This window comes from Rattus norvegicus, chromosome 6, assembly GCF_021556685.1.
Source record: "Rattus norvegicus strain SHRSP/BbbUtx chromosome 6, alternate assembly SHRSP_T2T, whole genome shotgun sequence".
Lineage (NCBI taxonomy): Eukaryota > Metazoa > Chordata > Mammalia > Rodentia > Muridae > Rattus > Rattus norvegicus.
Genome location: NC_141539.1, coordinates 52,777,103 through 52,804,494, shown reverse-complemented (window position 1 = coordinate 52,804,494; position 27,392 = coordinate 52,777,103). Strand labels below are relative to the sequence as shown.

Sequence of the window (27,392 nt, the reverse complement as noted above, 5' to 3'; positions counted from 1 at the left end):
AAAACCAAGCCCTCATCCTGAAGCACTTTAATGCTCCCTAAAGGAGGCATCCCATATATTCATGTCTTCTCCCAGGGACATCATGTTTTCGTGCTCTCAGAGACACTAGACAGTGCTTCACCTCTATAGCTGGGAACCTGCTCCCGCATGAAAATTGCTTGCAGCAGATACATAAAGAAAGCAGGTAGCTATACCCCAAGAAGAAGCTCATTTACAGTTTGAGACCTAAGACAATAGGGCAGAACATCCCTTCTTCTTGGCTAGGACACCACTGACACTTAGCTACCCTTGGCTATAGACAACTCCAAAGGTGTCATATCATTGACTCTGTTCCTGCAAGTGAATTTTAGCTACTGGCTGAACTATGCATATGGGATCCAAGAGTCACGAGGATAGACTGTGGAGTGTGTCTAGGACCTGTGGGCTAGTATGTTTAGCTGTTACAAAATCCTCCCAGGATCTCTGGTTTTCCTTGGTGCACACATCCTAACCAATCACCAGCAATAGGGACTCCTGAACAGGACAAATGTTGAAGATCAATTCAAGACAATCCATAATTGAACATGCTGAGAGAGAGGAGAAGACAGGAAGAAGGCTGCTATCCTTGCCTTTTGCCCTCAGTGTTCTAAAGCTGCTCCTAGGTTATAGGCTTAGGAATGGGTGCCCAAAGAAAGAGGAAGAAAAGAAGTGCCATGGTTGTTGGTCAGCAAGTTGACACAGTGTTGGAGATCCTGGGACATGGGACAGGGGACATGGGTGGGGCCTAATGAGCTCTGCTTCTGTGGTCTCAGAACAGTGGGCTAAGTCACTGGCATACAGTGACATCCCACCTCTCTAACCAGCAGGAATGACCCAGGTTGTTGTTACCATTGCTGGTCTCTCTGACCAGCAGGAGTGCTGGGGACTCCAGGGTGTAGTTACCGTTGCTGGCTCGCTGCTTGATAGTCAACATCTGTTCTCCAGACAGCTTTGCTTTCTTCATTGCTGATGTGGCTCTTGGACATCCTGACAAGCTGTTGATAAGAGATGGCTGTTAGCCATGGGCTTCAAGAGAGCCCAAGCCCTGCAGTGTCAGATGAGGTATCTCAGAGTGGTTATCAGTTCAACTGATATCACAGAGAGGTTGAGAAATACAGATCAGTGGTGCTGTGTGCCAGCACATACCTATAAGGGTAACATGGTCTATGTGTATATAAGCATGCACATGGGCTGATCATGGGTGTGTAATTACTGTGGCCTCTGGAGTGGGGTCTCCAGAGCAGGTATATGAGACAAGACAACACATGCTCTTCATGGTATAACTCATAGAGCTATTATATTTCTTAAAAGCTTGCTTTTTATGGATACCATCAAACTTACACATCAACTAGGTTCATTCCAATTTCAAACATAATGAAACAAAGTAGAGTAAAAATGTTCCACCCAGCTTTGGTCGCCATGACCCCCTTCGCATCATCCTCTTACCAACTGTTTGGGATGAAGACAGGTATAAAGTCAGTAGTCATTAATGTCACTAATATTTCTGAAAGCAGACCTGTTACTCAGCCAGGTTTTCAGATAGCCCCTGATGGATGTAATGCACTTCTGTATCTTCACCACTGCTATGTTTAGAATTGCCTAGAAGCCCCACTTCCAGTCGTGTCTTCGAGGTTATTCTCTGAGAGTTTTTACTGAGGAGGGAAGATCCACCACAAGTATGGGTAATATCATTCTATATACCAAGAATCTAGACTAATTAAAAAGGGTTTAAGGAAGAAACAAGCCAGATGCTAGCATTCCCCTTTCTCTGCACCCCCAATTTACCCAGGTATGAGCAAGTTCTCACGTCCACAGCCTTGCCCCACCTGGTGTAAAACCTTCCCACGTGGGCATGGGTACATTGCCACATGCCTATGACCCTAGCCCTTGGGAGGTAGATGCAGAAGGATTAGTGATTCAAGAAAAGTCTCAGTTACAACAAGAGTTTAAGGCCAGCTGTGGCTATATGAGACCTTTCAGCAAACAAAATGAAGCACACTTCTCTCCCCCCAGAAATAAACCCAGACTAAGTCCACTGCCCAGAGTTCTCAGGAGCCTGTCTGCAGCTACCAGGAGATGTGAAGGCAGGAGACTGCTTTTGGCATGTTTTGCTCCTGAAAAGCCACCTTCACACAGCCTTACCTGCTGTTGTTGTTTCACACGGAAGAGACACAGTCCTATTCCCTTTGCCCCTTTGTATGCTTTGATAAATGCAACCCGGTGATCTGTACAAGCAAGTGTACCACTGTGTGCTTGTGCAAACATGAGATGGTGAGCCTATTGTCATGGGATGCCACAACTGCTTTATGGACAGATTTTCTTTGTGCAATTAGAAGGACCTCACTCTGAAATCACAGAAGTCTCCTACAGTCAGCCTGTAGTAGCTTCTTGTCTGTATTTACATTATCAGCATCATTTCTGTATATAGTCATAAGTGCTGAGCTCAGACATGACCACATTAGCTGGGGTGGGGTGTTGTTTACAGCTTTGCCCACAACACACATATAATGCTTGGGGTGTGCCAATGTAATATGCATCCCAGGGATAAGAGTCCTCTGCTACAGTAGAGTCTGTAGGATCTCTGTTAGCTGTTGGCTAGGATCTATCAAGGAACATGCGTTGTATAGCTTTAGGCTTACTCGTGAAAGGAGACTTAAGATCATGTTAGGATTGGGTATAATGTTTAATGACGGTAGTAACTTCTGCACATTGCTGCAGTGTCTGTGCTAGTCAGGTGCCTGAAATGAGAGTTTCCGGGCCAATGCTATCCAAAGAGGCTATACCTGGACCCATCCCCATTTCCAGGGCAAGTTGGGTATGATTGTGGGCATGAGTTACTGGTTGAGCCTCCTGCAAACATTATCAGGACTATGCTTCTCAGAATAGCACTTTGCTCCAGCCTAAGGCCTGGCCCAGGCCCACAGAGCATGCATCTCCCACATTACGGCCATTACTATCTCCTCCCTAGCCATTCTGGCAGCAGATTTTTCAGAGGCCAGAAAGTTGGACAGAGAGCATCAGAATGTGGAGTACTGGGTTCCAGAGGCCTTCCTCCCTTCTTTACTTTGGATCCAGGCTGCTGCCTCAGGAAGAATCCTGTCACATATTGTTTTTCACAGTTACCATCCCTGGGACCCATGTGTTTGCATCCCTAAATGGAACTGTAGGGCCTTTACTTGGGCTGAATCCAACAACCACACACACTCTGTGCAATGGCCTGGGACTCCAGATCATTTCTTCAGCTCAAGGCCAGTACTTCTTAAATGTCTCTGTTGTCAGCTTAAGGTCTGCACACTGGTAACTCCTCTCTGCATTTCTGCATTTACCCATGATGCTCTTCAGTCTTATATTTCTGCTCCAGCACTGTGCACTGACCACCCAACTTTCCCCACCTAATTATCTATTAAATAGAAGCATGTGCTTTAGGAAGCCTCTGGCTCAGTCTCCACCCGGCTCAGTTGCTTCTCCTAACTCAAGAATATGGCAGCGCAGGGATCACATCCCCAGACATCACACCTGGGCATCTCAGCCTCTTTCTGGACCAGGAGCACAGCACACCGGGAATTTCAGGAGTTGCTTTGGCTGACTTTGGTAAGATTGCATGTAATCAATGATGGGAAACACTGACACCAGAGGGCATTTCCCACTCAAGATATTGTTTTCATGGAACCTGATTTGGGTTCCACTCATGAGAATGTCTCTAGTTTCTTCTGTTTTCTCTACAATGAGAAGCATAGCTTCTAGTGAGTTCTTTGGACTGATCTATATTGCTTTACCACAACAGATATTAAGTGCTGCCTGGTGGCTCTGCACTATTAGCAGCTGCTTCAAGGACTCCTGAAGTAGAGTCCCAGACTTCCTAACTCAAGGCAGTGCCTCTTTCTTTGCAGTTCTCAGGAGAAAGCCAGATGCATTCTGGGCCACACTGCTTCAGTTTAGCTCTCAGGTATTCACTGCCCAGGATTAAAAACAGAAACCTTCCTTTTTACATTTGTAAGGGGAAGTAAAAGACAAAAAAAGCCATCTCACATTGATCTGAACAGAAGTCCTAGAAATAGCAATTTTATGTTGCTTCTCTGTCGTCAGTGGATACAGCTACCTGATAGAAAGGGTAAATAACAGTGTTACACATGGAGGTGAGGCCTGGGCGGGAGTTTGGGAAACTGTACCAGGAAGCAGCAGACCTAAGGAATGCGTCATCCTGCTCAAATATCCCATTCAGTTCCTGCCATTCCAATCCCATGAGTGCATCTCCTCTTGGGTCAGACTTGGAGTTGAGCCTAGACCTCTGGGTAGTGTCCGGTTCCTTGCAGACATACTGCCATCTGCTGGTTACTCACGCAGTCTCCTCTTTGCCTGGCAGTGGGTCTGAGAGACATAAGACACCCACTGGCTTCAGGGAAGGAGCACACAGCCAGCCTCCCTTCCTCAGAAGGTGAGTTCCAAGCAAAGGAACTCAGACTGTTGTGGAAGCTCTTTCTAATAAAGACAGGAGGCTTCTGAGCTTTGATTTGAAGTTTCAGAGCTGAGAAATTCTGGGGAACCCATAGTTCACGCCCATTTCCCCCATTCTTCCTCGCCTGGGGTCCCAGACATCGGGCACCAGACATCATTTAAGGACCCAGCAAGGATTTCAGTGGCTGCACAAGGAGGAGGGAGGGTCTCTAGTCTTTATCAGGACATTAGTTTCCTAGAGAACCTTCAGTTGCATGGAGCTAAACTTCCAAGGATGTGTGGTGAAAGTGGGCAGGGCATGATGATAAGGAACAAAAATGTGATCTGGAAGAAAGCCCAGGGAAGCACGCAGTGAGGGTCAACTGGGGGCTCTGCTCAGCAAAACCAGGTTTTCCTAGATTCAAACTTCTAGAGGCTTCCAGAGATGGGGGCGGGGGCATCTCTCACACAGGCAGCATCGATTGCCTGTGTGAGATATTTCTCTTCCAGGAGCCTTTACCATTGTATATTATGGACTTGGAATTTGCTGTGTGACCAGCCACCCAGACGTAAGTTCTAGCTACCTAAGTGGCTTAGCCTATTCGGTCATGGAAACCCTGCCAGCCTCCTCAGTCCCATAAAGAAACAGTCTTCCCAAAACTTGGGGACACTAGAGAGACTGGTGCTCACCTAATGGGTCATTGGGGGTGACTGAGCAGTGGTGACCCCAGAAACACTACAGAGTATCCAGAACCTTGCTAGGAGTTGGGTACAGTCTCATATGAGACAGGCAGATCTCCATCCAACTCAAGATCGGCCTGGGCTACAGAGAGGCCCAGTCTTAAGAAAAAAGAAGCCCTTGTACGGTCACTGAATTTCATATCCCCATCTATTTCACTCGACAGTAGCAGTTCCCAGTGGAGCAGCACTCAAAGGAGGCCCTGCAGAGAGCAGCAGTCGTGGTTGACAGGATGCTGTCCTCTGTGGTTGTCCACACTTTCCCTGAGTGACAGAATATTTTCGCAGGGCTCCTAGAGGATCTGGAGTCCAGACTGGGCTGACCACTGCCTTCCTAACTTGGGCTCTGACACCTTTGTCCAAACAGAGGTGGGAAATCTGGCAGGTATTTCCCTTTGAGCATTTAGTTGCTGAGTAAGCAGGTATGGATGAGGTAGAGCTTGGTAGCCTTGGGTTTGGGGATGGCCAGTGTTAAGAGTGACAGATGTAGCTGCAGAGATAGGCAGAGGCTGATGGCTGGAGACCTGACTTATCCGCTGAGGGCACTGGATTTAAGAGCAGTGTCCTGAAGCTTGTATTGCTGCCACTGTCATGGAGAGCACCTGGAAGGGGCCATGGGAGAAGCCTAGCGAGGAGTGGCTGCTGGTGCTGGGGAGTGGGTTGGGATCTGGGGAGACGACAGGGCTGGGTGGTTCAAAGAGAATGCCACCCAGAGGCTTGAGAAGCAGACACACCACTGTTTCTAACTTCCCAGGCTGTTTCTGAGTCCTCTCCCCTCCCCTCCCCTCCTCTACCCTCCTGTTTTCTCCCCTTTTCCTTCTTCCTGGATTTTGTTTGTGATAGACAGTTCTATGTGTCAGTGTGGAACGGCTGCAATTTCCAACTGTTTATTGTTTAATCTAACACTATGTGTTGTTGTAAGGATATCCGGAGTGACCAATATCCACCTCAGTTGATTCCAGCAGAGGTGAGGGACAAGTTCACTGGCAGACTTTGAGAAAAGACAGGTTCCCAGGGAGAGAATTTAGCCTGAGGCTGGAAGGTCAGGGTAGCCTGGATGGACATACCAAGCTTCCCACCACAGGCAAAGAACCCCCCTTTTTCTCAGAGAGAGCATGATTGGGAGCTTTCCTCATTTCCTGTTCCCCTGACGTGCTTAGGATCTCCATCCTGTGACCTTACTTGCTTTATTTCTTTGGTAATATTCTTCCTTTCATTTTTCTCAGTTCTGTTTCTGTGGTCCCTCTCCCCAGGAACTCCTTAGTAGTTTGTAACCAATGCTCCGGAACCATTCATTCTTCTGAAATATGCTATCTCTGTACAATTTATGCCTTCAATTTGGCATCTTAACTTTCCATGTGATCCTTCCTTTGTACTTAGGTTTTAAAGATAAATTTACCCCCTGCCCCACTGGGTTATAAACACAATATACTTTAATACCCTTTCCATTCTTTCCTGCCTTTCAAGCGGTAAGCTTGAAAAGATTTCTTTTGTTCATGGTATTTCTGGTTTTATGTGGTTAGTTTGTTTGTTTGTTTGTTTGTTTGTTTTCTACTGCCCCTCTCCTTTCTGGCTTGGTTTGCTTAGCATCTGTCAAGAAATGCACTCCCTTTACTGGCTGTGGTTCTTGGCTCTGGTTCCCTCTCATAGGTGTCAGTGACCATCGAAATTCCTTGTCTGGCTGCTGGCTCCACTGGGGAGCCAGGTTCCTTGTCCAGAGAACTGGACTTGGCAGACTGCAGATTCATAGGAGTGGTCAGCTGGAATCTGAGGTCAGGAAGGAGGTGGGGCCTCTCCACTGTAACTCTCCGTCCTGCTTTCTACAGAGCATTGCTGTCTTCAGCCTGCAGAGCACTGTTCCCAAGGTTCTCTGCTCGCACTTTCCCAGGGTGTAGGAGGCACGTGACCCAGCCTTCAAGAGCCCACCTGCCCTTGTTTCAGGGGTCCTTTACCTCAACACCCTCAGAGGCATGCGGGTGTGGGAGAATGTCAGCATGGGTTCCTGTTTTCCTTCTCCTTCCAGTTTTACTTCCACATCCCAGCTCAGAAGCTCAACAGGAGGCCGAGCCTGAACTCGTCTCTCCTTGGCATGTGCCTCTGACAGTGGGTAGGACATGTTCTCTTTCTTTGTATTTAGGTTGTACTGTACTGTGTTTTGCAGGTTCACTATGAGAATCAGTCATGTTAGTGGTATCATGAGATTCAGTGAGGACAAGTGTGTATCAGTCCTTGGAATTTAACCAGGATTCTCGATAGAGGTGATACATAAAACTTTCCGCTGGGCAATGTATACCTGTAACTTCATACACTGGTCCAAGAGCTCCTCTCTGGTCCCTTTTAAGGGGGTGTGACTCAAGTACTTCGTAAGGTACTACCTGTACATCTTGGTCTTAGTGTATGGGTCCTGCATGGGTCCAGGGGGTTCAGTGACCTCAGAGAGTCTCTTTATCCAAGGCAGGGTGGTTACTGACTAAAGAGGGATGATCAAAGTGTCAGAGGACACAGCATCAAGACCCAGAGGCCCCAAAAGAAGTTCCAAGAGTTTGTACTTGAAAAGCAAGAGCTTGTTTCTGGCCAAGTCTTCATCTGGGTCCTCCCAGGCTGCCTCTAAGCATGACTCTCACAGACAACAGGAGAAGCTCCCTTTGTTTCTCTTTGTTTCAGGCTCAGGTAAGGCTTCGGATTTAGATTGCTAGATCTCCAAATAGAAGGCCCTGATATTCCAAGTTGTGAGCATTATTTGGAAATAGGGTCTTTAAGGATGAGATCAAGTTAATGTGGCCCTTATTACAACTATACCCACAACAGACAACACTACAAGAAGAGAAGGACTTGGTGGGGGGGGGGAGGTGTTGACAGAGCCCTTAGGCTGGAAAGGGCTGCTTTCAAAGTTTCTGATATGTCTACTTAGCCACAGAGGGAAACTTCCCAGTGCACACTGGTCCATTGGGTGGCCCTTGAAATCAGTGCAGTCCCATCTGGTGACACATCTGGTTTGTGGCAGAATGTTCCCATGCTCCCAGTTTCTTCTTCCTGTCTAAACACACAGAGTGCTTTTGCTCCAGTGGCATTGATCCATGGGGAGAGCAGTTAAATGAGAGGATCCCTGTTGCAGAGACTGCTCAGGCATGGACGTGGATGGTAGGCATCAGGTGGCATGTGGTGGTTGTGGGAATAATGATGACTTTTGCAATAATGGTAGTTATGGTAGCAGCAGTGATTGTTACAGTGACTAACAGCACCGTTACCACCACTGTATCACAGCTACAACCACTATTACAACCACCATTCCAATAACCATCCCCACAGGCCTCACCATCACAAACACATAACCAGCATCTCCACAGCCCCTGACAACCAAAACCACAGCTCCCATAATGACAGTCACCACAACAATTCAACCCCAGGCCCTATAATAACCACAATAAGGTAAAACCCATCATAACCACAATGTCTGCGTCTACCACAATCATAGCCAGAATAATCTCCACACAGCAACCACAACCACAACCATGGCCATTGCCACTGTAATGAGTACCACAACCAGTACTAGAAGCAACATGACACTACAAATACCACACAACTCAAACCACTGCCGCCGCAGCCCTCTCTGCTGTGCATAGAACAACTCTTGGAAACACTGAAGACACCTGAAACCTGCTCTCCTATCACCTTCCAGTCTGCCCTTTGGAGACAGAAGTAAATGTCTCTCTCAGTGGGAGCCTGCTTTGCCACAGTTCTGGGAAAGCCAAACACACACTCTAGAAAGACTGCAGAGGACCGACTGCCCAGCCCAAGGCCAGGGAGGGCTGAGCGACTGCTCCAAAGAAAACATCAGTCTTCTTTACAAAAATACTTGGTTTTAGAGTGTGAATATAAACTTAACTTTGGAGACCGTCTGCGTTTCCTTGTGGAATTAGATTGAGGTGACAATAAATAAGGACACTTAGTTTGAAGACACTTACACTTCAGTATTTGAGGAGATTGTTTTCAAAGCTCCAATCAGACATGGACACTCAAAAATACTCAGCTTCCTTTTAAGAAAGACTGGAGTATTCACATGTGACATCCCAACCGCCTTCCCACTTCTTTTTCTAAGGTACTGGGAACTGAACCTTGGGCCTTGAGCAGAGGGCAAGCTTTCTCCACGGAGCCATGCCTTCTACCATAATCTCCTCTAGGTCATTTATATTTCTCGGGACCATGCAACTACTTCAGAGAATGTCTGATGGGCTGTGGAGATGGCTTAGTAGTTAAGCATTCATTCTACTCTTGCAGACAACCTGAGTCCAGTCCTACACTGGGATGCTCACAGCCACCTATAACTCCAGTTCTAAAGACTCTGATGTCTGGACCCCATGGACATCTGCATTCATACATGCACAGAACCTGCCCTTCCCAAAACACATAGACATACACATAATAAAAAATAAAAACAAATCCTAAAAAATAAAACAATGTAACTGGTGTAAAAACTGGTATTATACTGCGATGCTTTGGAAAGAATGACCGGGAAAATGTACACATATTCAGAACAGAGGTGACCTGTAGTTAGTTGACCCAGGGATGGAGAGGCTGCTTGTATTCACATACGGAAAGCAGGTTCTAGATGTGATGAAGCCTACCTGCCCCTCCTCTATTCTGCATCTTTCCCCTGTGGATGTAGGCTGCGCATGCACGTCCCTGGCTATCCCTGAGCCCACACAGAACTAGGGGAGCTCTCCCAGAGGACAGAGGCTTTTGAGAAGTTCAGACCTGGCAGAGGTCTTTCCTGCATTCGTCTCCTCCCTTCTCATTCTCTTGCACATAACAATGGAAGCTCACCGGGCTACTATACAACCCTGATTCTCAGCTCTGCAAGGTGAGAGGGAACACAGTGTCCCTGTCTTAAACACCGGAGCCCTTCTCCCATATAGCCCTTCCCTGAGGCATGAAAATGCTGTACAGCACCAAGAGATACTGATGACGTGAAGGAGAGAGCAGTGATGCACCACACACTCAGACACTGGGAACTGCAATGGAACTGCGTGTTCACCTTGAAGTCCTTCCTTTCATTTTTTTCTGAAAAAAATTCAGAACATCCTATCCCCACCCCATGCCCACATTTTTCTAGCTAGTGGTTTCCCTACCTTGGCTTCTCCCACAGATGTTCACATTGCTCTCCCCTCTGCATTTTTGGCTTCCTGACCTCCACCAAGAGGTCATTTGATCCCTGGATATCCTCAATCTCTCTCTCTCTCTCTCTCTCTCTCTCTCTCTCTCTCTCTCTCTCTCTCTCTCCTTTGTTCTGGACTTAAGAAATGTCCAGTCCTACCTTGACCCAGTTAATGACTGAACCTCTCCCAGTCTTGTTTTGACCCTTAACCCTCTGTCTAAGCCCTTCATGGCACAATAGGAGTATCCACGCTGAAACCCTTTCAGTTTGAGAGTTTAACTATCATTTATTACGCTGCCTTGATACTCTCTCAGCCATGTGGCCTCTTCAATGTTAGTGTCTTTTGGTGGCCCTACTGGTCTCAATGCTAGTGTGGCCTTGGTGTCTCACCCTTGACCTCAGCAGACCATTAGCCAGGAGATGTTTTCAGAGCTGTTCTGAGAGTCACTCATTCGCACCACTTTCTCCTTATAAAGCACAGACTTAGGTGTGACCAGATATTGATCTTATTAGGGATCTCTCTCTTAACCTATTTCCGGCTGTCCAGTGGACATTTCAACTATCAAATGACAGAAAATTTCAAGACAATACATTTGAGATGACGCCACCATAGCTTCCCTCTCTCATAGTCTCAATGTTTGTGTGCCTCAAAGTTCACATTTTTAATTAAGATTTAGTTTTAGTTTTAAGTGTATGTGTGTTTGTGTGTGTGTGTGTGTGTGTGTGTGTGTACATGCATGCATGCACGCATGCACGCACACATGCATATGCATGCACACATGACTTCAGGTCTCTACAGAGTCCAGAAGAGGGTACTGAGTCCTGAAGGGCCACAGTTACAGGCAGTGGTAAGTCACCGTATGTGGTCGCTGGGAACTGAACTCCATTCTCTGCGAGAGCAGTATGTACTTCCAACTGCTGATCCACTTATCAGTTTGCATCACTTTGGCTGCTGACTTTTGTTTTTGAGACAGGGTCTTATGTATCCTAGGATGGGTTTGAGCTTGATATACAGCTGAGGATAACCTTGAACTTCTGATCCTCTCTCTTACCCCTAAGTGCTTGGATTAAAGGAGTGTTACCACCATGCCCAGTTTATGTAGTCAAAGAGGCACCAACTGAACTCTATCCCCAGCCTCCCCATCTCACAAAGCTCACATCCATGCACCTACTCCACGAGGGCAATTTCAGGATACAGACTCTTTAATGAGGCCATTGAGGCTAAATGAGGCAAGGTGCTGGGCCCTGACCTGGTAAGATTAGTGTTATAAAAGAGGACTATACCCTCTCTCTACCCCGTGAAGACAATGTAATCCAGGAAATGGCTCTCACCGGCAGCCCCTAAGGTAATGGCTCAATTTCAATTTCAGGCTTCAACTCCATTGCATAGAGAATAGTTTTTGTTATTTAACATTTTGTTACAATTTCCAGTGCTCACCAATATGCCCAACTTTAAAATTTAGTTCATTTCGGTATCCTATGCTCTGTATCTTTTTAGTCCTGCTGTGGCTGGACCCCATAATCTCTTCCTCAGATTCCCTCATTCCTCCTTCTGCCTCCTATCTCTTTGCTAGAATTCTATGCCTTCTATGGAACTACAAAATCTAGGCCTCACCTAAAGCCCCAAACATACTGTCTTCTTCCTATTGAGACCTCTTCCATCTTCTGCATTCATCCTGGCTTATGCTTCCCCTGGCAATGAAACCTTTCTCTTTGGAGCCTGGGTTACCCTGTTGCTGTGTAACTCCACTCCTCTTAGTATAACCTTCTCTTCTCTAGAGAGCACACCTTGGGATCCAGCTTTACAGGCTGAACTCCTTTGGCTCTTCCGTTGATGCAATCCCACTTATGACCCTGTGGAAAGTAAGTGACTGATGATGCATCATTCACTGTCCGGTAGAGGGAGAGGGAGAGGGAGAGGGAGAGGGAGAGGGAGAGGGAGAGGGAGAGGGAGAGGGAGAGAGGGAGAGGGAGAGGGAGAGGGAGAGGGAGAGAGGGAGAGGGAGACTGACTGCAGGCCAATATTTCCTGGTGGGGCAGAGTTCTCAAGTGCCTGGGTTTTCCAGGGATCTCCCATGGTCTCCACTTAGGCTCTCCACTTCCAGCCCAACTATGCTCTGCCTTTTCTTGCATGTGCCCCAATCTATCAGCCCTGAGTCTGAGACCTTCCAGAGTGGCTTTGAATTGAGTCCTTGAGTCCATACTGCTATGCCCTGCATGGAGCTTGGCCCTGGTGAACTTTTGAATGCTTGTTTGATGGGGCATATTTTATGTATATACTATATTGCATTGTGGTCTGACTGGTTCTCCTGCTGAGGCTGGGCTCTAAGGTTGCCAGGGACAGTGGAAATCATGTTTCTGTTCCCTCTAATCTGCACATCCTCCTATATGAAGCCATGCTTTTCTTCACCAATATCTGATAATACTGTCATTCCGGTATCTCCTAACTTCCTTTTTGGGTTTTCCCCTTTGTCTCTAAGCACAGCCTTCAGTTTTAGAAGGAACTGAGAGGCTCACATTAGTGGCTTTGCCAATGACCATCACAAATTCACAACCATTCAGAGGTCTCAGGAATCATGTGACCAGCAGCCTAGATTGGTTCTCAGGACACAGATAGACCCCTTAGCCCTGCCAGTGGTACTTAGCTATAATAGTCTGAGGTGCTGACCTCAGATGGACCCCTGAGGACAAGTCTTCTGTTGAAAAAGAACAATAGTAAAAGTGAGCACATCACAGAGTATGTGGTATGCACCATGCATGGTGTCCACAGCATGGCCATGGTGTGCTTCTTCTCCACACCACAGCTCCACCTCCATCAATAACAAGCTGAGAGAAGCACTGTGAGGAAGGGCCAAGGAGATGCTGAGCCCCATGGAGTTCCCAAAGGACATGCACCTTGCAGGGGGAGATTCAGAAGAGGTGGTGAGCGAGCAGGAGTTGGCCCACAGGAGACACTTGCTGAGTCTCTGGGGAGAAGTGGGTAGACTGTTTCCCTGGATGCTTCTCATCTCCATGGTGCCTGAGCCCCAGTGCTCCTCCTTCCCCCAGGAGCCTTGAGAGCACCCTGAACAGCGAGCACTGTCGAGATTTTATTGTGTGAAATGAATTGCAGCCTTAGAGAATGGAGCTAACGTCAGCCACCCAGCTCTCAGACTAGCTACTAAAAACAAAATGGATAGACCTAAGACAGAAGCTCTCTGAGGGCAGGGCCGTACAGAATGTTCTACCTCTTCGTAGGCCTCTCTGAAACCTGGACAGTCTGTAACCAAGGATGCTTAGCTTCAGTCAAGGTACGGACCGCTGTCTTTGCCGTGCTAGATACGTGCTACAACTCACATAAGGGCCTTTTAACATTTTTAAATGTTACTATTAGCTGAAGTGTTTTGGGACAAGGAACGCTGTGGAGGGCATTTTGGCACTGGCTGAATTTTATAAAAATATCACTGTTGGGGGGTTGGTCTGGTGCTGCTAAGTATTCCAATGCTAAACACTGGCCCCCAAGATCTGGTTGTTATCCATCAAGCACATCCTCATGTATATCAAATGTTGTGTAAACTTTGCTCCCCAATCTTCCCTGACTAGTTAAATAAAAGTGGTTATAGCCAATTATTAGAGGAAACAGCAGTAGATGGGGTTTTTGGATACCAGGCTGGGGACCCAGGTAAGGATCACAGAGGGGTGGGAGAAGGGGAGGAGGGAAAAGACAGAAAGAAGAAGAGGCTACCACGAGAGGAGATGGACCATAAGTAGGTGGCCAAGAGAAGTGCATCCTGAGGACAGGCTGATGGAGCAAAATGGCAGCTCAGGACTCAAATAGCAAATAACTTGGGGAACAAAGCTGAGAATTAGCCAGTCTAACATACGGAAGAATTGACTACTGACAATTGCCCAGTAATTGTGCTAAAGCTGATTGAATAAATCTATAGGACTCAGTCTCCTTTATTGGGGGCTGGCCGAATCATATGAAGAACCAAGAGAGTAAACTGAGTATCTACAACAACATACCACTGCTGGAGACTGGGTCCTGCAGCGTTGCTGACACACCACCAAACACATGTACACACAGATGTTACGTCCTCAGCCTTCTTTGCAGCATTTGAATCTAAGAGTGGCAGGTGGTGGTAACCGGTGAGAGAGGCTGGCCCTGGAGAGGGAAGGCTGGGCATAACCGGGGTTATTGTCCTGATATCTGCTGGCCCTAGGCATGCTGTGAACCGATGGGTCTTCTTAGTTCTACACAAGAACCTGCTTGTATAAACAGGAGAAGTAGCTTCGCAGGCCTAGTTGTAGGTGTACTTTATATATACATATTAGTGTATAAGAGCAATCTGAGAGAAAGCAAGACCACAAGCCTTGGAGCCTTGGAAGGCAGTTGGCTAAATATGGTATGGGAAAGACCTTTATTTAGTTATTTATTTTACAAAGTATTTAAGCCATTGAGTTTTCTACCTGAGCAGCCTATCTTTTTACTTTTTTCTTTTTACCTTCTCTCTCTCTCTCTCTCTCTCTCTCTCTTTCTCTCTCTCTCTGCCTATGTGTGCACATATGCATACATATGCATGTATGTGGTGTATGAATAGGAAAGGTATGCATACCTGGGATACACAGAAGCCAGAGGACGCTGGATGTCCCACTCAACCTTGTTATTTTGAAGCAGGGTCTTTCCCTGGACCTGGTTAGGCTGACAATGAACAGTTCCCAGTGGTTCCCTCATTGCCAGAGTTACCAAAAACAGACACACATGTGTACACACACTCTCTCTCACACACACACCCAGCAACAGGCCTTGCCTGTTGCATGGGTGTTGTGATTAAAAGTCAGGTCTTTGGCCTGCACAGCAAGTATTTTTATCTACTGAGTCATCTCTCCAGTTCATGACTTTGTTCAATAACAAAAAATACTTCAAAATCTTCAGGCTCTGTGTCATGTATTCTTGAAGGAAACATTACTTCTTTGGCCTGCATATCAATGCCTGCTTATTATGTGAGGTAGTTTTATACAGAACCAGGTGTGTGTGTGTGTGTGTGTGTGTGTGTGTGTGTGTGTATACTTGCTTGCAAGATTCATCAAAGAGCATCAGCAAGGGAACCACTGTGACTCCTCCCCTATGGCCTATGGGCAGGCACTGCCACTGTGCAGTGCGGGTCCCTGACACAGAGATACCAAGGTTAATGGCTCCTCTGGTCTTCCTGTGAGTTTGGCCACCACAGAGACCCACCACTTTCCTAAGGAGTTCAGGACACACCATAGAACAGATCTCTTTCAAGATAATTGAATCACGTTTCTATTTAAATTAAACAAATAAAAATGGATGGGGTTGATGGAGTCTCCTGAGAGTCTTCTCATGTATCTGACAGGCACCTGGTAAAAGGCCACTGTCATTGTCCTGATATTTGCTGGTGACGAGCAGCAGCCTCTTTCCCCAGGAGGGGATTACTTTGGAATGCTAAGCAAGACATATTTCAGTCTACAGATATCTGTGTGTATGTTCCTGGGGGTTCATGTAGGATAAAGTCTGTTTTTTACTATGGATCCTGATTTTAAAGGAAGGAAGGAAAGAAGGAAGAAGGAAGGAAGAAGGAAGGAAGAAGGAAGGAAGGAAAAAAGAAAGAAAGAACAAACCATGGTGGTCCTGGTAGGTAGACAAGGCTGAAGTGGCTTGAGCTTTTGAGATAAATTTGCTATTTTGTACATCTTTTCCCAGATCTCCACATTTTGTTTGGTGGATGGTTTTGGTCTTGGCTTTCTTAGCATGGATGTTGAGGGAGAAGGAAACAGCTGTTCCCTCCCCAGTCAGCCACTGTAGGTGAAGTGTGCTGGCCAAGTGCAGAGAGACTCACCTGCGGTGTGTGAGGAAGCTGCCACTGACGTGTCCTGACCCATCACACCCGGGTGTAGGGCAGGACATGCCCTCTGTCTTGACTGACTTCCAGGAGAACTGGGAGCCATTAAGGTACCCATCTTTCTGCCTCTTGGCTGCCAAGGGGCACCCAGAGGCGCTGCGGTGGGATGCGTACTTCCCAGTGATATGTCCCTGACCATCACAGCCAGGTACCGGACACCTGGACAACAGACAAGAGGCAAAACATCATTGTCTTTACCGTCTTGGGCATCATGGACTTTGCAACACAGTTACCCCACATGAAGGAAAAACCTAACCAAACCAAAGCAAAGCACCCATGCGCTCCTGGACAAGAGAAAAGAAGACAAGAAGGATACAGGAAGAGCCATATGTGGTGGCACATGCCCATGCCAGTGATCTTAGGTGGCAGGGGGATCAGAACAAAAAGGACTCAGAAAGACCCCACCTAGTGGTGACATGTGGCATTTCACCCATTTAGAAATGAACACTAGGGATGATTTAGAAGATGTGGTAGCTCTCACACAATGAGCTCTGGTGAGATATAGCTGTCCACAGAAAAACGCCATTTTTGGACAGAATTTCTGGTGGTGGAATTCCAAGCCAATGGGTCAGTGTAGGGGTTCAGTTATTATATGCTAGCCAAAAGGCAATTTCATCAAACTGCATTTTCTCCAGGTTAGGAAGCACCTATGTGGTTGTACTCTTGGGGAACACAAAGTATCCTTTCAGTAGGATGAGAGGCATACCTCAGGAGCAGCATGTATGGCTTTTGAGTGGAAGGTGCAGGAAGCAGAGGTGCTTTAGGTCCCCACCTGGGATTGTACTGCCTATTGCTTGTATGGGAGGAGCCCAGACTCAGCCAACAAAATATCGCAGTGAGCCTCGGAAAGGGCCAAGGCTGACTTCCTGACCTCTGCTGCTTAGGGCTGTGTCTGCTTGCATTTTCTTCCTTCTCCCTCCCTGTCTTCCTTTCTTTCTCCTTCCCTTTCCCTTACCCTCCCTCCCTGTCTCCCTCCCCTCCCGTCCTCCTCCCCCCTCCCCTTCTTTCCTCCTTCATCCCCTCCCCTCCCCTCTCCCTCCCTCTCCACCCTCCCTCCCTCCCTTGCTCCCTCCCTCCCTTCCTTTCCTTTCTTTTGACACATCTCTTGTAGCCTGGGCTGACTTGAAGAACTAGCTGTATAACTGAGAATGACCTAGAACTTCTGACGTGCCTGTCCTCATTGCACAGGTCTATACCACCCATCCTCATTTATGCAGTGTTGAGCTTTGAGCATCATACATGCTAGACAAGCACTCTACCAACTAGGCTATATTACTAACCCACGCTTCTCTTTGAATAGCAATATTTAGATGTCACAGAATCCAGGCTTCTGTTTATTCTGATAAATTTTAGTTCATCTTAATGACCTATGCCTTCATTGATTTTTATTTGTATTAAAACTTATCTCTAAAGTACTTATATTGAAATTTAATCCAGACCCACCAGATTTATTGTGTGAGGTTTGGAGCCCTGGGTGAGACAGAAAACAGAAATAAAAGACGAGAATGAAATGTAAGCCCCTTGGGCTGCAGAGGAAGGTGCAAGGCAACTGCCTCCCAAGCCTGCCTCAGGGGAGGAAGGGCAGCTCTGCTGGTCTTAACAAGCTGCATGCCAGCAGGAAATTTGCTTTTGGTGTTATGTTTGCAGTCTCTCATTCATATACATATATATGTATATATATGTATACACACACACACACACACACGCACATGCACATATATATATATACATATATATATATATATATATATATATATATATATATATATATACACATATAACTTTTTTCCTGGGAATGGGAATGTTTCTTAAGATTTGGGTCACTGCAAACATCACTCCTGGCTGGACATCTATGGCTTCAAGACTAGTTAGCAGAGGGTTTAGGTTCTTCTGGCCTAGTTAATTAGTTAAACCTGGGCAGATGTCTTCTAGAACCTGCTGGCCCCCTTTCTCATGGATGTTCAATGGGCATGTACCTTGCTGGCCCCCCATACCTGATTGGCTCCTGGTCTTCCTTGTCTTCTTTGCTTTGTGCTATCCGGATACCACTCTTCTTTGCTCTTGGGCACCCGGAAAGGCTGAAGAAGAAAGGGGTTTCAGAGACATAGAACACTTGGGTAAAACTTCCTCACCGGGGATCTGAGTCCCTCTACAGTCTGGGATTTGGGGATAAATTAATGCAGTGGGGAGGGTCATTCTGGACACAGCCCTATGTCCTCTCAATGTCTTTGTACTCTTTGTTAGTTCCCTCTCAAGGAGGTTAAGAGTCTTGGGCAGACTAGGTGCTGTAGACATAGGGAATGGCCAACTTGAAAAGTGGGGACAGAGAGGTTGGGGATTTAGCTCAGTGGTAGAGCGCTTGCCTAGCAAACGCAAGGCCCTGGGTTCGGTCCCCAGCTCTGAAAAATAGTAAAAGAAAAAAAAAAAAAGAAAAATGGATACAGTGACAACTAATCGGAAAAGATGATGGGGATGATTCTGTGGTTGAATGTGGAGTGGTGGGGAGGAAGGGAGGGAGGAAAGAAGAAAGGAAAGGGATAAATGGTGAGGTGACTTGAAGGGCAGTCAGGCCCTTTGCTTCTGTGAAGAGCTCTGCAGCACAGGTGTGTACTGGGTGCCGTCCGCCTCACTCAGGTGTGGACCTCTGCAGAAGGGATGCTGGAGTCTAAACATGCTTGTTTACATTCTAGATTTTTGCACATAAGAGGCTTTGGCAATTTTCTCAAGGAATGTTCATGTGCTAGGACCCCTCTGAGTATCTCTCCTTACATCTAAACACCTCATGATGGGACACACAGTGTGGGCTTTGGCTCATGCATAGTTTGTAAGTCTGCCTCAACTGTCCCGACTCATTCCTCTGTCACCTCTAGCTCAGTGCTACATAGTGGCTTTCTTCCCTGGACCTTCACCTTCTTTTCAGCCTCACATATGCTTCATCTGCCATCCTTCTCATGACTCAGCCTCGGCAAGGGAGTCTATCTGTGAAGAAACCCTTGACTTTCTCTGCTCACCTGTCCCTCCACCGAAGGCTCTCCTAAGAAGCCAGTCCCAAAGATGTGTGAGCCACCTTGTATTCATTTGGATCTTTTTTCCCTCACAACTTTTGCTTTTATTTTAAAGGAAAACAAAAACAAAACCCCAACAAACCCAGTGCAAAAGCCCATTTCCCAGTGTCAGCCATGCCCCCTCCCCCTGGGGTCAACCCCTGGCTCTCGCCTGACTCTTCCCCCCACTGTGCACCCCTCCCTTCTCCTGCTTCCCAGAGGGGTGCAGGTTCCATGTCCCTGGAGGCCCAGATCCAGGGGCAGTGAAGGGAGGAAAAAGACTGGGTGGCAGCTCCTGATCTTACTTTGCCCAGGCCTCCATCATTTGGATCTTTAACACCTACTGACGGCCTAGCACAGAGCCTGTGAGAGTCAGGTATTTGCTGAGTGTAACAGTAGAATGGGAAGGATGGATAGGATGGATTCAGGAGAATCCATCTCTACACAGAGATCTCTACACCCAGATGAGCCCCGAAGGCCCCAAGGCCACAGTCAAGGACTTCCAGTGATTCAGTACTCTCCATTTTGTTTTTGCTTTTCTTTTGTTTGATACACACACACACACACACAGAGAGAGAGAGAGAGAGAGAGAGAGAGAGAGAGAGAGAGGGAGGGAGGGAGGGAGGGAGGGAGGGAGGGAGAGAGAGAGAGAGAGAGAGAGAGAGAGAGAGAGAGAGAGAGAGAGAGAGAGAGAGTGTAATCTGTAATCTCTGGCTGGCATCAATTTATTTATAGCCTTGATGACCTTGAATTTATCATTCTTATGTCTCCACCTTGTCAGTCCTTTGATCCTGAGATTTCAGGCTGCATATACCATCTCACCTGATTTTACGTGTTGCTGAGAACTGAACTCAGGGATCTGTGTATGCTAAGCAAATATACTACCAACTGAACTACAACACCAGACTTAATACTCTCTATTTTTGCTGTAAACCCTGGACATGAACCTATTATTCTTCATAAACTCAAGAGATTCTTATGGTGACTTTACTAGTCTAGGAATGACATCAGGCTGCTCAAGGGTCAAATTTGCTACTGGTAGTAGTTGGCCATGTCTCTGATTATGGTTCATGAGATCAGGATGTTAGATGAGCCCCCATAAGAAAGATAGGAGAACAAAAGGCCAAGGAGGGTACAGAGATTCCTCAATATCTGCAGTCTTTTCTTAGGATCCAAATTAGCAACCACAAGACACCAGTTGCCTTCTCTCTCTAGCTTAGTGACAGACACGTAAATACAGGGGTTTGACCTCGAGGGAGGTCTAAGGCTCGATGCACTACTCCTCATGGGAAAGCTAGCACCAACCTCTGGGCCCATCTGTCCTCTCTAAATATTGCACTTAGAACATTTTCTTTCCACTGACTCCTTCAGTGAAGGCAGACTTCTCCTTTGCTTCTTCCTCTCACATCTGCCTTGCTTAGCTGTCTTCTTTTAAGAATCTCAAAGGTCCCCACCTTGGGGATTTAGCTCAGTGGTAGAGTGCTTGACTAGCAAGCGCAAGGCCCTGGGTTCGGTCCCCAGCTCCGAAAAAAAGAAAAAGAAAAAAAAAAAGAATCTCAAAGACAACATGTTTGAGCAGGACCTATTCCCATCCTATCTGGCAGTCTCACCAGTCAGATCATAATGTGGCCACTGCCACTTTACTTATTATAACCCTGAGTTTTCTCTGTGTTGAATACAGTGCATATATGTTCAAAGGGCTCATGTTGCAGAGATGACCAGTGTGCTATTATTCCTAGCTTGGAGAATTCAGAACTTACCTCATCCTGAAAACCAATCCCCATATCCAGCTCCTTCTGCTGTGGAGCTGCCCAAGGCTCCACCAAGGTTTGTGCATCTCTCTATCTCTTTCCCCATAGATTAGGATAGAACTTTTTTAGTTATCACTGTTCTTTGACCTCTAGAATATAGTATGCACTCAATCAATATCTCTGGAATTCTAAATTTCTGGGATCTTGGACTGCCATTTGGAATCAGGCTATAAATTACTAAGTATTTCCAAAGCAGAGATCGTGTTTCCCACAATTCACTACTCTTGGCTCAGAGCCTCATTAGATATTTATATTTTTACCTGAAACTATATAAATTTGAAATATGTGACAACCACAGAAGGTTCTGGTAGAAGATGTCAACATGTCACACTGATGTTCACATCTCTAAGCAAACCAGGGTCATCGACAGCCAACTTCTAAAGCAGGCCAGATTTGTCTGGAATGGCAACAAACTTCCCTGCTCAAATCTGTCCCAAAGAAAGAACCCAAGCCTCTGAATTGATGTTCTCAAAGTGTAATTACTGCTCTATCTCCTGCCTTATGTGGAAGACAATTTGAAGTTGGAGTTTCTGCTTTTCTCTGAATGCAACAGCCTCCTTTGTTCTACTCGTTGGGGTGGTTGCTGCTTTGTGGAGTACAGTCCTGCCTGGTCCTCAACTGAAAATGGCCAATTTGTGTCTTTTACTGAATTGTTAATAGGCTTGTTTTTCAGAACTAGTAATACTGTTGTAACACTTGATTTCTTAGGGTCGAGGGACAGAATAGGGTGGTCCTTAGCCGGCTCAGGTAAGGTGAGAGGGCTAGAGGCTAGCACCTAGGAGCTATCTGGATGAAAACTGTCATCTCCAGGCCAGAATGTTGCTCAGCTAGCCTGGGGCAAGGGAAGGGCTTCCCTGTAGCATGTGAGGAGCTTTTGTCAGCAGTTCCATGATGTGGCTTCCATAGCTCCCGAGTGAAGGTTACAACCTTTTGGTTCTGTGACCCTTGAAGCCTTTCTCCTTGTACTTCCAGATGCCAGCAAGCCTACTGCCTTTATCCCTATCTTTGGGTGAAGTGATGTCTCTCATAATAGCAGGGAAGGCCTCTGGGATCTGGACTTCTCAGAGAACAATGAAACAGCAGAAGGTATCACCAGTCTTCTGGCTGCAACCTTGGGTCTTTCATCTCACAGAGAAAGAGGAAAGGGCTTGAGAAGACATTGAGCTGACAGCATGGCAAAATTTCATTCCAGCCTCAATTCCTCATTTCAACTGTGAGATAAAATAATCTCACAGGCATCGAGACCACATATGTGTGAAGCTTAGTGAGATACTGAGCTTACATAGGAATTGATCAGTAAACTGTGTGAATCATGTTCTGTGTTTTGAGAAGTTAGTAGTTGTTCCTTAAGAAATTGGAGTCCTTAAATGGGAGGCACAGAATACCCTGTGGGACACAAAGTAGGAGCAGAGGGGTCTTGGATGTGTCTTGCCATTGTATGATCCTACTGAAAAGAAAAACGAAAGGACTCAATCAGAGAACAAGGGAAGAGTCTATGAGTCTGTGTGGCAGGAGCATTCAGAAGTCACTGCACCACTGTGTTAAAAACAAACAAACAAACAGCCTGCAGATGAAGAATGCTCCCATGAAGGATGGGAAAAGGGGGGAAAGAGCACAAAATATCTTTGAGAAGCTGAGGAAATGATCAAGAATTCCAAGATGAAGTCAGCTGACGACTGCAGATTGTGAAAGCATCACAGACCCATCAGAGGACAGCGGGAAGAAGAATGGATGAAAGTTTCAGAAAACATCACGATCCACAAAGATTTGTTAAATTCAAAGGCATTCAGCTATGACACTATGGCTAGAAGCTGCATCACTGTTCCAATATAAGCTTCCAAACTGCATCTTGTCTAGCACGTCTCTGGGTGTACTATTTCCCTGTGAGTTGCCCCCAACCCCATGGTCTTTCAGTGTTGTTCTGGGCTCATAGGTCCACGGAGATGTAAACTTTGAGTAGATTCTATGACTTGGATTCTAGCTCTTCCAGTTTATCTCTTGAGCCTTAGTTTCCTCAGACCCAATAAAGAATGGGTTCCCCATCTTCCCTGTGGAGAGAGCAGCAGAAGGAGGCATGCAGCCCTGTGGTGGTTTGAATAAGAATGGTGGCTCCCATAAACTCAATGCTACTTCAGGGAGTGGCACAACTTGGGAAGGATTAGGAGGTTTGGCTATGTTGGAGTAGGCATGGCCTTGCTGGAAGTCATGTGTCATGGGATGGTGGAGTAGGCTTTGAGGTTTCAAGGGCCTGAGCCAGGCCAAGTCTCTCTCTTTCTTCTGCCTGTGGATCCAGATGTGGAATGCTTAGCTACTTCTGTAGCATCATGTCTGCCGTGTGTCATCAAGATCCATGCCATAAGAATGGACTGAGCCTCTGAAACTGTAAGCAAACCCCAGTGAAATGCTTTCTTTTATAGGCAGAAAGTATCTATGGACTCTGACTCTGGCCTGCGTAGAATCCTTGCTCTGAGGCCTCACTTCTGACTGTGGCATGGAGATGTTCTGAACTCACAACTGAGCTGAACTGTGGCGTATCTGGAAACCCAGTGTATTGCAGTCTAGGACAACTTTGCTCTATGGTTTCTGTACTATAAGTATCTCATGGCTGTGTTCCTGGGAAGGGATTGAGGAACATAGAAGAAAAGGAAGGTTCCTAATGATCATCTAGCTATTGCTTCTGTCTTTATTCAACTTATACTGACCTTTGCTTACCGAGCTATGACCTCAGTGTTTTCTTAGTGGAAAACTTACATAAGAACTGTGAACTGAAGGCAATGTTCTTGCTTAATATGCAACTTCTATGCAAAGGAACTTGTTACTACAGAACACTTCAGTACACTCTACTTCCTGTTTGCTAAAACTGCTACAAGGCAATATTTGTCCAAAGTTTTCTCTTCAAAACCAAATTTGCTTTGCAACTCTGTTGATAAAGCCAGAATTTAGTTCAGCACAGACCACAGCTTAAATATAAGTCTCACATACAAATTCACATATGTACATATGCATGAACACTACTACCACATATGAATATGAAGACACACAACAGACATGCACAGCCTGCACACATATATACACACACTATAGATATGCACACAATCATACCATATACCCATACATACACATGCAAACACATACCGTATATGTACACAAAAATACACAATAAACATATATGTGTATACACATGTTCATAGACACCACATATATGTATCATATATATATCACATACATACATACATACATACATACATACATACATACATACTCGTATACTAATCCCATATTATTTTGAGACAAAATCTCTCTATGTAGCCTAGCCTGGCCTTGGACTCTTGGTGATCCTCTTGCCTCTGCTTCCAAGTGCTGGGATTGCAGATGTGAACCATCATTCCTGGCTCTAAATTACATTTTAATGATGCATCTATATCTTACTAACACCTAAAACTCTAAATCAAAAGCCAAATGAGCAAAAATGCTGGTACTCATCATGGTCAAAAGTAGATATACAATGCCATTTTTTTTTCTGGAGCTGAGGACTGAACCCAGGGCCTTGAGCTTGCTAGGCAAGTGCTTTACCACTGAGCTAAATCCCCAGCCCTACAATGCCATCTTTTTGAGAAAACAAGACACTAGACATTGGCTGATCGGGAAACTTCCATCTTCAGCTGTCAGACCAAGATGATGAATGTTTTAAAGGCATTTACTTCTAAATAAACTAGTATAAAGACTAGACGAGAATGTACCTGACTTTAGACATCCACCTCGAGTGGTTCTGAATTCTTTTGAATATAAAGCAACCATCTACTCTGGAAATGCTTCCAGAAAGATCTCAGTCTGTCATGCACTCAGCAGTATAAGTGAAAAGTAGAAACCTCTCCTGACCTGGTGAGGCTGAGTCTGGAGGCAAACTGACTGGCACTCAAAGATGCAGCTACCCATCGGGAGCCTAGAGTTTGAAGGAGCTCTCATAGCAAAGGACTGTTGATTCACAAATGTCAGCATCACTGCACCTGGGAAAGCCTGGTGGAGATCAAGGCCTTCTCAGCATCTTGGCAGCCATGTGCACATTGTGTTTCTACAGACAGGGATGGCCTTGCAGAAGTCCCAAGTTCTCAGAATGTGACTAAAGCCTGAGATGCCCCACTGTAGGTTCCTTCTCTGTCCTCACAGAATGAAGTATGAACAAGAACCCTGCCAAGCCAGCTTAGTAAAAATTCCGGTGCCTGCCTCTCAGCCATACACTGCCTGCCTCATGGTCATATTACACTCCGCCTGCCCTCAGCAATAACTGATATTAAGGAGTCATCAAGGTTCTGATAATGGTTTGCCATCCACTGATGGCCTGCCCCCGGCTGTGGAGCCCCACTTGCCCTTAAAGGTGTTAAGTTTCGAAGCTCTGATACTGTTACCTGAAACTGTCACCAGGCTCCTTGCGGAGAGCTGGTCTTGCCATCTTTTTTTTTTTTTGGTTCTTTTTTTCGGAGCTGGGGACCGAACCCAGGGCCTTGCGGTTCCTAGGTAAGCGCTCTACCACTGAGCTAAATCCCCAGCCCTGGTCTTGCCATCTTAACCAAGTATCCCACCTACTTTTTTTGGAATCACCAAGATTTTTTTTTCAATGCTCTTTCCCCATGGTAAGTGTGCACTTCCACTATGCTGATGGACTGATAGGTAGTGGAGGCCTTCATGTGGTGGGGGTTCTGTGTCATAGTGTAGCCTCTCTGTTCTCATTGTGAGGAGCTGAAATTTTTTTTTTTTTTGGTTCTTTTTTTTCCGGAGCTGGGGACCGAACCCAGGGCCTTGCGCTTCCTAGGCAAGTGCTCTACCACTGAGCTAAATCCCCAACCCCCGAGGACCTGAAATTTAAAAATAACCCTCCCCGTGGTAGTCAATCCTGTGTATAGTAACTGCACAGCTTTATGCTTTAAATCCTAATGTTAAGGGGACTGACTAGCAGCGTGTATTTCTGAGAATATTTGCCTACATGGGGTATTCTCACACAACATATTTGGAGATGAGTCTTTTTCCTTTGTTTGTCTAGAATGGGGAACTGGAGCTGTTTTGGTGGCCCCTTGTTGCTCTAGGGTGGTATACAGATGATCATTCAAGTGGGCCCCAAGTCAGGGTCCTTAGCTGAGGATGGCGATATGAGGTACACTGCCAGCCTGTAGCTCATCTGAGAGTGCAGTACCCCTGCCGGGATGGAGCTGCTACTCAGGGGAGAGAAGATGGTTCTGATGAGTCTACCTACCTTCGATGAGAAGCGTAATTGCCAGTGATGTGTCCAGAACCGTCACAGCCAGGGGTGGGGCACCTACAAGTACAAATGCAAATGGGGTAATTTACTTGAAGGAAATCAACCTCCCTGGGTAATTGACTTTATTTATCCAAAAGGAGAGCTTTTTATTGTGTACTCTTGCTACTAAAAGAGACTAATTTGATCTGGGAGCTCACTCCCGATCATTACCACATACATATCCATTTCTACTTCCTTCCTTCCCAGCACAAGGACATGCCCAAAAGACCATGAATTTTTGTGACCTCTTAGGTCTTGTCAGTTTCTTAAACACCTAGTATTCTTTGTCACTAGGCTTGTGGATCCCTAAATGACTTTTCTGTACCCTTACTGTTCTTTGAACTCAGTCAAGGCCAGCTACTGTAGGGCTTGCAATCCCAATCTACACATGACAAGATACAAACGTGGAAAGATATGCATCATGGCTAAGGGCATGGGATAGTCTGAGCCAGCTCAGCACAGGGGTGCCTGCCATGCCCTCACAATGCTGTCCAGACTTGGGATCCTAGAGTCCAGGAGAGGCAATATCTGGAACTTGTGCTTGGGGTTGGAGGCAGAGTAGACCTGCAGTTCCCTAGCTATGGACCCTTCTACAGGTCTGCTTTACCCTAAGCCTATTATGTTTCCATTCTGGGGTATAAGGTAGGAGGTGCATCTGCATGCCCTGAAAGGGATCTCATATTAGCCACAGACATCTCTACCAGGTCTGTTTAAACCCACAGAAACCAATTCATCTGGCATCTTAGGGCCAGCTTGCATTATTGATGGGTTTTATAATTGTTCCTCTCTAAACAGTGTGTGTGTGTGTGTGTGTGTGTGTGTGTGTGTGTGTGTGTGTGTGTGTGTGTTAGGGTATGTGCATGTGAAAGCCAGGGACAGAATCAGTGTCATTCCTCAGCCACTGCTATCGGTCTGTCTGTCTGTCTATCTATCAATCTATCTATCTGTCTGTCTGTCTGTCTGTCTGTCTGTCTGTCTACCTATCTATCTCATCTA

General features: G+C 46.2%; 1 protein-coding gene across 46 annotated transcripts in view; it reads right to left on the bottom strand.

Annotated features, from left to right (window-relative positions):
• Myt1l (myelin transcription factor 1-like) overlaps positions 1–27,392 on the bottom strand; it is a 406,515-nt gene that overhangs the window by 11,077 nt on the left and 368,046 nt on the right. For all 46 annotated transcript variants that reach the window (XM_087552088.1, XM_087552095.1, XM_087552097.1 and 43 more), the window contains 4 exon segments: positions 26,352–26,414; positions 18,243–18,326; positions 16,186–16,407; positions 922–1,013 (listed from right to left, as the gene is read on the bottom strand). In XM_087552088.1, coding sequence (XP_087408214.1) covers positions 922–1,013; positions 16,186–16,407; positions 18,243–18,326; positions 26,352–26,414 — 461 coding nt within the window.